General features: G+C 41.9%; 1 protein-coding gene and 1 pseudogene across 1 annotated transcript in view; one reads left to right on the top strand and one right to left on the bottom strand.

Moving 5' to 3' along the window:
- TGFA (transforming growth factor alpha) overlaps positions 1–3,307 on the top strand; it is a 116,706-nt gene extending 113,399 nt beyond the window's left edge. The window contains exon 7 of the mRNA XM_040458309.1: positions 3,258–3,307. Coding sequence (XP_040314243.1) covers positions 3,258–3,271 — 14 coding nt within the window. The 3' untranslated portion in view covers positions 3,272–3,307. The remainder of the gene's footprint in view (positions 1–3,257) is intronic.
- Positions 3,308–9,660: 6,353 nt separating this feature from the next.
- LOC121019133 (ARL14 effector protein-like) overlaps positions 9,661–15,043 on the bottom strand; it is a 60,710-nt pseudogene continuing 55,327 nt past the window's right edge.

Consider the following 15,043-nt stretch of genomic DNA (forward strand, 5'->3'; position numbering starts at 1 on the left):
GTTACTGAGCCCCCACTGCCTACCTATCTAGCTCCTGCATGTTTCATTCAGGGAGATGTTGAGATAAAGTTTACAAATTCCCACTTGCTCAATCTGAATCTTGTAATCAAGAAAATCTAGTGTGACCCTAAATGCCACTAGTATATTATCCAGTTCAAGGGAGGCCCCACTCTCTGATCCTCTACCGACCTTCAATTCAAGGTAAAAGAAGGCATGGGGAGGGGATGTGTCATGAGGAAAATTTCCAGAGAGTCAGTGGCAAATGGGGCCATAATCAGAGGGTCAAGTTCCCAGTGGTTAAGGACCCAGAGGAGTGAGGAAACTGCCCTTGGACATAGAAGGTTGCTCAGTGTGACCTCAAAGAACAGGGCCAGCAGCAAAAAGGTTGATTTCTGCTCAACAGAGTCTTTTTCATCGCCAGAACCTCTTCCTAGGCTAGCGTACTCCCTGACACCAAAGTGGCCAAGCAGAGGCTGGGTGACCGCCAGGGCACAGGGGGTCCCCTGCTGGACTAGAGCCTGTGCTGGAAAAGCCTCTGGGGTCCAGTCCACCTCCAGCGCTCGAATTACCACCTCTTGCCCAAGAGTCCATGGGCTACCAGTGCTCCAAGCCTTCACCTCCCACAGCTCCCTTCTGGAATAGTCTATGAGCCCAGACTTGAGCCTCTGCCCTCCCCTTGCCCTGCTATGGGTCCTGCAGCCTCCCAGGGCTTCCTGGTGATGGAGGGGCATCTCAGGCTTGCTCAACCCCTTCGCTCCCACCTCCTGGCTTTTGAGCCTATAGCTTAACCATCCTTGGGAGGGGGGGAGGCCCACACAGCGACCACAGTCCAAATGACTCTCAGGAGAGGGCCTGTCCAAGCTCTCTCTATCCCCAAGTGCCAAGGTGTGCTGGTGATTTGCTCTCCCATATCCACTGTACACCCTGTACCCCTGTGGACAGGCTGCCCAGGGCCCTCCCAATCCTGTGGCTTCCAGCATGGCCCTGGGGGAGAGCTGAGGTTTTTCATCCCCACTGCCTCCCTGCTCCAGCGTAATTACAACCCAGGACTGGGCCCTCACCACACTTCATTTACACCACTTCCTCCCCTCACCCCTTCAGCCCAAAGGCTGTTGATGGCTTCCCACAGCTAATTCACCTCTGCGATCTTTCCCTCTCCTTGCTCTTCAATTTCCAAGAATGTTTAACTGGAGGCAAAAAATTCAAATGCTTCCAGAAGTGAAGCTGGTAATCAGAATCAGTGGGACTGCTCACTGGAAGCGTGAATGCTCTAGTCTAGGAATCTGGAGAGGAAGGTAGACCTTGTGAAGAACTGGAGGGCCCAGACCTGTTCAGAAGGGGGCGCCACTCCTCCCCTCCAGTTCCTCGTGGATATCCAGCACAGTGGCCAGATTTGCCATTTTTTCAAGAGGAGCAGAGAATCTGGACTTTTTCATAAAATATCTCTATTTCTAAATGTGGCCCAAATTTATAAACCACTCTGTGACCCCACCAAAATTTGTCTGCAGGTCACCATCCACAGTTGCTGTTTGCAGCTTCCACTCTCAAGCTGTTTGCTTGTCTCGGGCTCTGCCAGGCCTCTTCATGCCTCTCTGCCTTGGCAGTTCTCTTTGCTGAAAATGCCTTTTTTCTGCTCCTCTCTCTTAGCATGCTTCTGTTCCTTCCAGAACAGAAGGCTTACGCCTCACATTCTCTCTGAAACCTTCCAGGAGCCCCCATACAGAGCCTTCACGTTATTCAGACTTCTGTTACTGTGCCTACCGCCGCCATGTTTGTTGACAAGTCCTCCCCAAGTTGTCCTGTGCCCCAGGTCATGAGCTTCACAAGGTCAAGCACTTCTATCCTCTCTGTCTTTATAGCCAAGCATTTACCTAATGCCAGAGACACTGAAGGTAATGCAGTAACATTTAGTGTAACAAAGGCATCAGATATATTGATGGACCCAGGTATGTCTCCTGAGGCAGAGGAGCGATGTCATATGGGACCACTGGGTCCCGCGGGACCAGGTTATTAGATGAAGGGACTTGGTATCGACTACCACAGTCAGACACCTCACAAGTCAAAAGGTCATTGTGACCTTCCCTGGTTCCCTATCTACCATGAAAAGCTTTTCTTCTAGGCAAAAATGTATTACACGTTCTGACCAGTGGTTTACCAAGAACTTTGTCACAGCCCAGGTGGATGCGACAGGAATTTTTTTCCCTCTTTTTCCTTCCATGGCTGTATTAAGATATAATTGACATATAGCTTATGTAAGTTTATGATAGTATGATAATTTGATACATACGTTTATTGCAAAATAACTACCACAGTGAAGTTAGTTAATACCTCCATCCTCTCACATAATGACCATTTTCGTGTGTGTACCGAGAACACTGCAGATCTCATCTATCAGTAACTTCCAAGTACATGGTATATGATACAGTATTGTTAACTATAGTCACCATGTTGTACATTGGATCGCTAAAACTTATTCCTCTTATACTTGGTTGATTGTACCCTTTGACCAACATCTCTCCATTTCCCCCACCCCACCCCCGGCTCCTTGCAATGACCATTGTACTTCTTCCCGTTGCTCTGAGTCCAACTTGTTTAGATTCCATATAGAAGTGAGTATTTGTCATACAGTATTTCTTTTTCTGTGTCTGACTAGATCGCTTAGAAGAATTCTCTTCGGGCCCATCCACGTTGTCACAAATGGTGTTGGGAAATTTATTTGACAAGAAATAACCTGACTCATTTTCCTACACAAAAATCAGTTTTCTAGTAACGAAAGTGATGAACTGAAGTGCATTCTAATTTGAGGAGGTGAAAATTGAATTCCATAAATGAGCCCCTGTCATTAAATCATGAAAATGAATTAAAATTACTCAATTGTCTTTCTTAATTAACACTGATGGTGTAAATAAAGGACTGTGAAGAGTTTTTAAAAGCTAGCACTGAACACTAAGAAGACATTGGTGTACCAGAATTCTACAAGTGTTCCTGGGATAGTTATCCTCATTATTTATTTTAACTGTGCAAATACTATATCTCTATTTAGGAATACCACATTTTTAAACCGGGTAAAAAGTACCAGGTAAAGGATTCAAAACTAAATTCTGCCTTCATATCATTAAAAGGAAAATACCACCTATCTTTGAATTCTTGGTACAGGGGAAAATAAAATTGGAATTCATGTTCTACAAAAAAAAGGGGGGGTATAAGAAACTATGAGAAAACAAAAATGTATAATTTGAAATTTTTCTTCTATTCAGCTTATACAACTTAACATCCAAAAAAACAAAACCCAAATTAAAAATGGGCAGAAGACAAGAACATACATTTCTCCAAAGAAGACATCCAGATGGCCAACAGACACGTGGAAAGATGCTCAACATCATTCATCAACAGGGAAATGCAAATCAATACCGTGATGAGATATCACCTCACACCTGTCAGAATGGATAAAATCAAAAACACAAGGACAACAAATGTTGGCAAGGATGTAGATAAAAAGGAACCCTCACGCAATATTGGTGGGAATGCAAACTGGTGCAGCCACTCTGGAAAACAGTATGGAGGTTCCTCAAAATATTAAAAGTAGAATTACCATATGATCCAGTAGTTCCACTAGGTATTTACCCAAAGAATATAAAAACACTAATTTGAAAAGATATATGCGTCCCTGTGTTTATTGCAGCATTATTTACAGTAGCCAAGCTATGGAAGCAGCCCAAATGTTCATCAATAGATGAATGGATATTGGCACAAAAACAGACACATAGACCAATGGAATAGAATAGAAACCCCAGAACTAGACCCACAAACGTATGGCCAACTAATCTTTGACAAAGCAGGAAAGAACATCCAATGGAAAAAAGACAGTCTCTTTAACAAATGGTGCTGGGAGAACTGGACAGCAACATGCAGAAGGTTGAAACTAGACCACTTTGTCACACCATTCACAAAAATAAACTCAAAATGGATAAAGGGCCTGAATGTGAGACAGGAAACCATCAAAACCTTAGAGGAGAAAGCAGGAAAAGACCTCTCTGACCTCAGCCATAGCAATCTCTTACTCGACACATCCCCAAAGGCAAGGGAATTAAAAGCAAAAGTGAATTACTGGGACCTTATGAAGATAAAAAGCTTCTGCACAGCAAAGGAAACAACCAACAAAACTAAAAGGCAACATGGGGCGCCTGGGTGGCGCAGTCGGTTGAGTGTCCGACTTCAGCCAGGTCACGATCTCGCGGTCCGTGAGTTCGAGCCCCGCATCAAGCTCTGGGCTGATGGCTCGGAGCCTGGAGCCTGTTTCCGATTCTGTGTCTCTCTCCCTCTCTCTCTGCTCCTCCCCCGTTCATGCTCTGTCTCTCTCTGTCCCAAAAATAAATAAACGTTGAAAAAAAAATTTTTTAAACTAAAAGGCAACCAATGGAATGGGAAAAGATATTTGCAAATGACATATCGGACAAAGGGCTAGTATCCAAAATCTATAAAGAGCTCACCAAACTCCACACCCGAAAAGCAAATAACCCAGTGAAGAAATGGGCAGAAAACATGAATAGACACTTCTCTAAAGAAGACATCCGGATGGCCAACAGGCACATGAAAAGATGTTCAGGGTCGCTCCTTATCAGGGAAATACAAATCAAAACCACACTCAGGTATCACCTCACACCAGTCAGAGTGGCCAAAATGAACAAATCAGGAGACTATAGATGCTGGAGAGGATGTGGAGAAACGGGAACCCTCTTGCACTGTTGGTGGGAATGCAAATTGGTGCAGCCGCTCTGGAAAGCAGTGTGGAGGTTCCTCAGAAAATTAAAAATAGACCTACCCTATGACCCAGCAATAGCACTGCTAGGAATTTATCCAAGGGACACAGGAGTACTGATGCATAGGGGCACTTGTACCCCAATGTTCATAGCAGCACTCTCAACAATAGCCAAATTATGGAAAGAGCCTAAATGTCCATCAACTGATGAATGGATAAAGAAATTGTGGTTTATATACACTATGGAATACTACGTGGCAATGAGAAAAAATGAAATATGGCCTTTTGTAGCAACGTGGATGGAACTGGAGAGTGTGATGCTAAGTGAAATAAGCCATACAGAGAAAGACAGATACCATATGGTTTCACTCTTATGTGGATCCTGAGAAACTTCACAGGAACCCATGGGGGAGGGGAAGGAAAAAAAAAAAAGAGGTTAGAGTGGGAGAGAGCCAAAGCATAAGAGACTGTTGAGAACTGAGAACAAACTAAGGGTTGATGGGGGGTGGGAGGGAGGAGAGGGTGGGTGATGGGTATTGAGGAGGGCACCTTTTGGGATGAGCACTGGGTGTTGTATGGAAACCAATTTGACAATAAATTTCATATATAAATAAAATAAATAAATAAATAAATAAAAAATAGATGAATGGATAAAGAAGATGTGGTATATATATACGATGGAATAATACTCAGCCATAAGAAAGAATGAAATCTTGTCATTTGCAACAATGTGGATGGACCTATAGAGTGTAATGCTTAGTCAGAGAAAGACAAACACCAAATAATTTCACTCGTGTGAAATTTAAGAAACGAAACAAATGAAGAAAAAGACAAACCAAAAAACAGACTCTTTTTTTTTTTTAATTTTTTTTTTTATGTTATTTTATTTTTAGGAGAGAGAGAGAGAGAGGCAGAGAGAGAGGGAGACACAGAATCTGAAGCAGGCTCCAGGCTCTGAGCTGTCAGCACAGAGCCCGACGCGGGGCTCAAACCCACCAACTGTGAGATCATGACCTGAGCCAGAGTCGGAGGCTTAACTGACTGAGCCACCCAGGCGCCCCAACAGACTCTTAACTATAGAGAACAAACTGATGGTTACCAGAGGGAAGGTAGGTGGGAGGATCACAAAAAGAGGTGAAGAGGATTAGAGAGCACATTTATGATGAGCACTGAGTAATGTATAGAATTGTTGAGGGGTGCCTGGATGGCTCAGTCAGTTAAGCATCAAACTTCCACTTAGATCATGATCTTGTGGTTCATGGGTCCAAACCCCACATCAGGCTCTCTGCTGTCAGTGCCGAGTCCACTTCAGATCCTCTGTCCCTCTCTCTCTGCCCCTCCCCAACTCATGCTCTCTCTCTCTCAAAAATAAACTTAAAAAAAAAAAAGAATTGTTGAATCACTATATTGTACTCCTGAAACAAATATAATACTGTATGTTTACTGGAATTTTTAAAAATATTTTGAAAAGTATAAAAAAATAAAAGTATAAAAAAAAATCAATTGAAAAAAGAAATTATATAGAGGCAACTGGGTGGCTCAGTCAGTTGAGCATCCGACTCTTGGTTTCAGCTCAGGTCATGATCTCACGGTTCGTGGGATCAAGTCCCACATTAGGCTCTGTACTGAGAGCGTGGAGCCTGCTTGCGATTCTCTTTTGCCCTCTCTCTCTGCCCCTCCCCCATTCTCTCTCTCTCTCTAAATAAATAAATAAATAAACTAAAAAAAATGTTTAAGGAATTATATAATAAAATTTGTTTTGTGTGTGTAAAAACTTTTTTCTTCTATTCAACTTCGTATTTAAAACATAATTGCCAATATCATGTATATTTATGTCACATTAGATGCTTCTCTTCATAGTTGAATAAAGTTTGATAATCTTTAAAGCAGATTATTTTCTTCTACCAGACTTGTTTTCATTCAAATGTGTTCCTCCTCTCATTCCTGCCGATGTTTTTTAATCCCTTTTTCCTATGATTGTGTAGACATATACAAACATTTACACACATATAGAAAGATCTTTTTTATAAGTAATAGATTGTACTATAAATGTTAACCATTCAATTTACTGTTCTTGCATAATTCATCATTAACATCAAGTTCAGTAAACACCCTTTAAAAAAAATTTTTTTTAACGTTTATTTATTTTTGAGACAGAGACAGAGCATGAACAGGGGAGGGTCGGAGAGAGGGAGACACAGAATCTGAAACAGGCTCCAGGCTCTGAGCTGTCAGCACAGAGCCCGATGCGGGGCTTGAACTCACTGACCTGAGCCGAAGTCGGCCGCTTAACCGACTGAGCCACCCAGGCGCCCCAGTAAACACCCTTTTAAATCATTTTTTTCTAATAACTATATAGCAATTTATTATATGGATATATTACATTTTATTTAGCCATCTAGCTATTAATAGACATTTCTACTTGTTCTCAGTTCTTTGCTTCCAAAAACAATGTTATTCATAAGTTCTACATAAATCTCTACATACTGGTACTTTCATTTCTCTAGGATGGAGTCACATATAGAATGGCCAAGTCAAAAGGAATGTATGTGTCTGATTAGAGTTATATTCAATGATCAGTAATGGAAACCGACTAACAGAGGCTTAAACAAACAAGGATTTGTTTTTGTCACATAACAAAGGCCTGGAGGTAAGTAGTAATGAGTATTGGTTGAAGAACTCAAGCTCTCATATATTTTTCTGTTCTGCTATCCTTAGCATGTTAGCATTTTGTCCTCACACTTGCCTCCTTGTGGTTACAAAATGGCTGCCACAACTCCAGGTATCAAACATGTTTGTATTAAAGGTAAAGGGAGAAAGGTAGTAACACCCACAATTGTACCTTATGTAAGCAAAGCAAAGCAAAGGCCTTCCCAGAGATCTGTCAGCAGTCTTTCCTTTACATTTTCTTGACCAGAACTGGGTAATGTGACCACTGCTAGACTGGGAAATTGAGTAACTGGAAAAGAACAGTATTCTCATGATGGTTTAAATCACGTACAATTCATCATCTTGCTAACATAAACAAAATTAGGATTCTATTGGAAAGGAAGAAAAAAGCTATGGATATTGAGTAGGCAACTAACAATGTCTCCTGTAGTGTTTATTTTAATATAATTATTTAATAGATATTGCCAGGACAGTTTCCAAAAAATATATAATCACACTTCTGTCATAAAGAGAGTGCTTATTTTCTGCATTCTTATCAACCCCACATATAAAAACTTGTTTCACTTTTACTGGTCTGATACATGAAAAAGTAGACCAATGATGTTTTAATTTGCAGTTTCCTGATAATAAGATTGCGTATCTTGTCATGTGATTATTGGTCATTTGGATTTCCTCTTCTCTGAATTAGTATTCAAATTTTTATTCATTTTTAACTGGCCTGAGTTTTTTTCCTTATAACTTGTAGAATCTTTTTGTGTGATATTAACTATTTTCCTGTCATTTGTCTTATAAATACTTTCTCAAAATATGTGTTGTCTTTCGACTTTATGGTGTCTTTTGCCATCTTTTAAAAAATGTTATATACGTAGTCAATTTTGTCTGATTTTTTTTTAATGTTTATTTATTTTTGAAGGAAAGAGAGACAGAATGTGAGTGGGGGAGGGGCAAAGAGAGAGGGTGGCACAGAATCCAAAACGGGCTCCAGGCTCCAAGCTGTCAGCACAGACCCCAAAGCGGGGTTCAAACTCACAAACCACGAGATCATGACCAGAGCTGAAGTAAGTGGCCCAACCAACTTAGCCACCCAGGCATCCCCATTGTCTGCTTTTTTCCTAATTGGTTCTGGGTTTCCTGTCTTTTTTTTTTTTTTTTTTTAATTTTCCCAAAACTCAGCTTTTATTACAGAGTACTCTAAATTAGATCTACTTCTCTTTTAGCATTTTGCATGCTCACTAAAAGTCTGGTCTCATAAATAGGCATAAAGAACAAATACAGGCAGAACTGTTCAAGAAATTTACCCTTGAAACTGAAATTAGCTATTACTGTCTTTGAAACTCAGTGATTTTGTCTACAACTCCATTTACGTTCGAATCTCATGTCTCACATTATCACTTTTCATTTCTTCACTGCACTTTCACCTTCATTGGCCAGTTCTTTTGATGATCCACTTTTGCAAAATGTCACATGGGTGCCAAGGATACAACACAACGAATGCTTTGCTGTCTTTGAGTGAACTGAATGACAAATATGCAGTAACCAATCACTAGCAAAGTTTGAGAGAAGTACTGTGACTGGTCACAGGTCATGAAGCACATCTCTTACATAATGACTTGCAGACCTAATAGCTAGCAGGGATGTTTGTAGTTCACATGACTACTCACAGTCTATACGTTGGTAGCTGAAATTTGAATTGTGCTAATCGAGGACTGCCTTTACCTATTTGACATTGACCCAGACAGGCTTGAAGCTGACTGCTGAGTAATGGCACGATTAAATATACATCCAAATAATGAATCTTAAAGCACCCTAAATGCAAAATTAGCACACACTGAGTGCATGTTGAGATGGTTTTCAAATTTCCATCATTTAGCAATCAACTTTTAAATGTATCTTGGGAAAAAAAAAATAAAAAATAAAAAAAATAAATGTATCTTGGGGGTGCCTGGGTGGCTCAGTTGGTCAAGCATCCAACTTCAGCTCAGGTCATGATCTCACGGTTCGTGAGTTCAAACTCCACCAGGGGCTCTGTGCTGACAGCTCAGAGCCTGGAGCCTGCTTCGGATTCTGTGTCTCCCTCTCTGCTCCTCAAAAATAAATAAAACACTCTCTCAAAAACAAATAAAACATTTTAAAAAAATAAGGAAAAGTAAAAAATAAAATGTATCTTAGAATGACAGAGTTTTAGAAATACAGAAAGGACCTTTAAAGATTCCATAATTTGGTACCACAAATTATCCAGCATGTTTATTATGAATGATTTCTCCTCCTATTTCATCTTGCTCATTCAGTTACTTGTGGTCCCAGTGGCATTCAGCTTCACATTTGGTGGAACCACAGGCAGGACAAGTATAGAAACATCCTAAATAGTCTTCATCAAGGCAGTCAGAGAGTCCATTGCACTAAGAGTCAGGAGACCCAGGCTATCACAGACCTGATTCTTTACTGGTATCACTTACCTGTCAGAACCAGTGGTTGCCTTTTTTGTGAACCTTCTTTTTTTCTCGTTCTCCAGTTTCTGGAGCAAATTCAGTTTGCTTTCCTGGGTTTGCAAACTGTAATGACCTCAAAGCTTTAGCAGTTATTCCATTCTGAATCAGGTTTTCTTTCTGCTGTTCTGAGAATCAACAGCCACATTGCCATTGATTATCTGTGTACATTTTGGACAAAGCTTCCAGCCAAGTACAAGCTGTCTTCCAAATTTTGTTCTCAGAAAAAAATGGCATCATCTAAGTCAATTACATGCAAAAAAATTTTTGGCTGGTTTTTTGTGTGTGTTAAATGGGCCACGGTATGACTTCTGCAAATCCTCAAATCTGCCAATACTGGGCTTCCTGTCTTGCTTGGGAAAGTCTTCCTTTTCTCCTTTAGTGAATTAGAATACTTCCAGAGCTCAGAAAGCTATTCATTTCAAATTCAAAGCAAATATGACTTGGTGTCCAAACAACAGAGGGAGAGGGTATTAATTGTACCTAACTCAAATAGGTTTTGTGAGGCTTAAATATATAAGCTAATGCAGGGGCACCTGGGTGGCTCAGTCGGTTGAGCATCCCACTTTGGCTCAGATCATGATCCCACAGTTTGTGGGTTCGAGCCCCGCATCAGGCTCTATGCTGACAGCTTGCTCAGAGCCTGCAGCCTGCTTCAGATTCTGTGTCTCCTTCTCTCTCTCTGCCCCTCCCCTGCTCATGCTCTGTCCCTGTCTCAAAAATAAATAAATGTTAAAGAAAAAAATTTATATATATATAATATATATATATATATAATATATATATATATTATATATATATATAAGCTAATGCATAAAAGCTCTTAGCCCAAGGACTGGCACATAGCAAATGCTCAGTAAACAGCTATTGTATTAATTATTATTAGCAATACAAACAATCTGCATTACACATCTGTTTGTTTTGTTGGTTTCACCTTCATTGATCCCTGGGAATCGTGTTACATACACACAAAGCAGAATCTCACTCAACACAGGGTGTTGTGAATGCTCTTTGAAACCAGTTCCCACTACCATGTCAAGTGTCTGTTCAGGGAACACAGTGGAGATGAGGGGAGCCAAGTGTTCACAGGGGAGCTGGGCCAGCCAGGTTTCATCATGCCAGCTGCCTGGGAAATGTACTCAGACCTGTGCCCTGCCACTCAGCAGCCATTGCACAAGGCACAGGGAACACACCCTCAGGGAGATGCACGTAGTCACAAAGCAGGTATAGTGTGTCTGCCAGGGCCCCCCACCCCTAAACCAGAGGGCAGTGAGAGGTGACAGACACAAAGATGAGACTCAGAGGCCATGTGACAACCTCATTCCTGAGGGACTCTGGAAGGCCCTCCTCACTCACCCCCTCCAGCCCGCCCCAGGGGCACCTGCCCGAGAGAAGACAGCTGGGGGGCCTCGCAAGGCTGACTGTTAGAAATTGCTACTCAGCCAGCACTTGAAGTCGTCCTTCCAGGGCTGGACATGGATGTGCCTGTAGCCTTTCTTCCACTCCTAGCTCTGCCATCAGAGAGTAACATTAGCAGGAGGCAAATGTAGAAGCTTCCTACCAACTCCTAGAGCCCCTAAGGAGCCCAGGAGCATGTGTGGTTTCCACCCACGCAGTTTGTTTAAACTTTCCTAAAAGGATTCACACTCGGGGCATGATTTAATTTTGACTTGAGTTTCACTTAAAGATCTGCAGTGACTGACTTAGCCTTGCTCCTCTCCCCCCTAGATTGCTCTCTCTGCCAGTTTTTATCCTTTCCTACATTCCAACCCCTGCCCCAGCATGGGATGCAGGCATCCTACCACTGTAGCATGACAGGTGACATTTCAGTGAGTGAACAGAACAACCAGCCAGGACTCAGAAAGGAGTTTTCTTCTGACAGAATTTGGATATGTAAGGTTCTGTGAGCCATTACCCTGGCACCAGACTGAGATACCGCCATTCAAAAATAAGTTTGCAGAGAGATTGTAATGACAAGGGGGGAAATTATCCTAATCTCGCATCAGGAAAGAAGGCTGTAGGAGAAAAAGAAAAGACTGTAAGGAAAAATATTAAAAATTAGTGATTTTTCTGCAGTTCATTCCTAGGTGTTTTATGGGTTTTGGTGAAATCGTAAATGGGATTGTTTTCTTAATTTCACTTTCCTAATTTCTGCATAGCGGGACTGTGATTTTCATTTTCTTCTTTGTGCGTCTCTACATTTTCTTTGGTGTGCTTTTTTATCTCATTTTCCTGTTTCGCACTTAGACCAGGATTCAGCTTCTGTCCTTCAGAAGCCCATGCTCCTGGTTCCATCTCCCTGCATCTCCACTCCCTGCTCTGCACTCCTAACCCCAAATGCCTCTAGCTCTAGGCTTTGCTTCTAGATGTGTGTCCCTATAATGCACACGCTCAGGAAGCAAAGGGATATATATTTTTTAAACATCTTTAGCCCGGGTTTTTATTTTTTATTTTTTATTTTTTAATATGAAATTTATTGTCAAATTGGTTTCCATACAACACCCAGTGCTCATCCCAACAGGTGCCCTCCTCGATGCCCGTCACCCACCCTCCCCTCCCTCCCACCTCCCATCAACCCTCAGTTTGTTCTCAGTTTTTAAGAGTCTCTTATGGTTTGCCTCCTTCCCTCTCTGTAAATCCCCCCCCCCCCATTCTCCTTCCTCCTGGTCTTCTGTTGAGTTTCTCAGGATCCACATAAGAGTGAAACCATATGGTATCTGTCTTTCTTTCTCTGTATGGCTTATTTCACTTAGCATAACACTCTCCAGTTCCATCCACGTCGCTACAAAAGGCCAGATTTCATTCTTTCTCATTGCCAAGTAGTATTCCATTGTATATATAAACCACAACTTCTTTATCCATTCGTCAGTTGATGGACATTTAGGCTCTTTCCATAATTTGGCTATTGTTAAAAGTGCTGCTATAAACACTGGGGTACAAGTGCCCCTATGCATCAGCACTCCTGTATCCCTTGGGTAAATTCCTATCAGTGCTATTGCTGGGTCATAGGGTAGATCTATTTTTAATTTTCTGAGGAACCTCCACACTGTTTTCCAGAGTGGTTGCACCAATTTGCATTCCCACCAACAGTGCAAGAGGGTTCCCGTTTCTCCACATCCTCTCCAGCATCTATAGTCTCCTGATTTGTTCATTTTAGCCACTCTGACCAGCATGAGGTGATATCTCAGTGTGGTTTTGATTTGTATTAAGGGATATATTTTTAAAATATTTTTAACCAGGGGCACCTGGGTGGCTCAATCGGTTAAGCATCTGACTTCGATTCAGGTCATGATCTCACAATTTGTGAGTTCAAGCCCCATATCAGGCTCTGTGCTAACAGCTCAGAACCTGGAGCCTGCTTCAGATTTTGTGTCTCCAGCTCTCTCTCTGCCCCTCCCCTACTCATGGTATGTCTCTCTCTCCTTGAAAAAATAAATAAACATTAAAAATTTTTTTCAGGACACATGGGTGGCTCAGTCAGTTAAGCAGTTAAGCATTCGACTTCAGCCCAGGTTATGATCTCGTGGTTCATGCGTTCAAGCCCTGAGGTCAAAGTCAGTGCTGAGAGCTCAGAGCCTGGAGTCTGCTTCAGATTCTGTGTCTCCCTTCCTCTCTGCTCCTCCCCTACTCGGGCTCGCTCACTCGCTCTCTCTCTCAAAAATTAATAAACATTAAAATATATATACATACATATATTTTTAAAAATCATATTTCAGGCTTCTCTTGAGAAGTCAGAAGACCTATCATCCTGCTCCAAGATTCCCATTTGGCAACAACCACTTGGTGCCACCTATAGTCATCCCCTTTCCAGGTCACAACATTCCTAGTACAGCCTATTGTCCCCACAGCCTGGAGGCTGTATTAGGTGGTTTATTTTTCAATAGAGAACTGTTTCTTTTTTTCTTTTTCCATTCCCATAAGAAAATGAATGGTCAACCAAGAGGTCCATCTGCTTCAGGAAAAATTATAGAGAGCAACTTTCTTCATGAAATAAAGACTATCCTACATGTTTCATATGCAAACACAGGTTGGTTTCATTCATTTACATCACCTGCCTGACCTCTGACCTAAATAATGGCCAAGATGCCCTCCCAGCTTGGGTGCTCATGATTTCTGGATGTGCTGGACACTCTCTTGCCTAAGATGAAAATGAAAGGGAGGCTTCCTGACCCCTGTGCCAGCTCCTGATCTTCGTCTTCTCCCTCAGGACAGGCCACTTCAGTATTCAACAATACACCCTGGAGTCTACAGGCTTGACCTTGGGGAAATGAGAGAAACAAATGACACCTACTGTGACCCCATTACTACAAGCCAGGAAATAGCCATGCCACCTGCACTGGGCTACATCCCACCTGCATAACACTTTGAGTTCCTAGTAACTGAAGATCCAACTAAAAGTAACCTAAATGAAGTCAGAAGCAGCCTCCCTGAGCATAAAGGTGAACAAATAACACCAGTGCAGCAAGAAAGAATGGGGAGTAACTGGTAGGTGGATGACTCATGGAATTTTCCACATTACCGACACACACTTCAAGACCCAGCTCAAGTTCATCTGCCTCTGGGACCCCACCCCGGAAAGTCCCCCAACTCCTTTGAACCAAGAGGGTGGATTGCCTAGATGTCTTCTTTGTAATTAATAACTCACAGCCTTGTGGCATTTATTGAATGTGTTTGGCACAGAGACAAGTCAATTCTCATGGAATATCGAACGAATGAACGAAGGAATGAATGAATGAATGAATGAATGAATGAATGAATGAATGAATGAATGAATATATAATTAAATTGATGGGAAGGGGATGTGACTGAAGAAAGCCAGGAGACCAATGCATTCATTCAGGAAAGGAAGAAGGATGTAGACTAAACCAGGGATAATAAAGATGGAAAAGTGGATCAGAGATCTTAGAGATTTGGTAAGATCTAGTCACGAGGGGAAAATGGGGGTGAGGAGTTGGAAGGAGTTGACAAAGCCTTCGCTTTCTACCTTGGACTCTAATTCTTTTTTGTTTGTTTGTTTTTTATTTTTTGAGGGAGAGACACAGAGCAATGGGGAGGGGCAGAGAGAGAGAGAGACATAGAATCTGAAGCAGGCTCCAGGCTCTGAGCTATCAGCACAGACCCCGACGTG

This window comes from Herpailurus yagouaroundi, unplaced genomic scaffold (assembly GCF_014898765.1).
Source record: "Herpailurus yagouaroundi ecotype Mexico unplaced genomic scaffold, PumYag 221, whole genome shotgun sequence".
Lineage (NCBI taxonomy): Eukaryota > Metazoa > Chordata > Mammalia > Carnivora > Felidae > Herpailurus > Herpailurus yagouaroundi.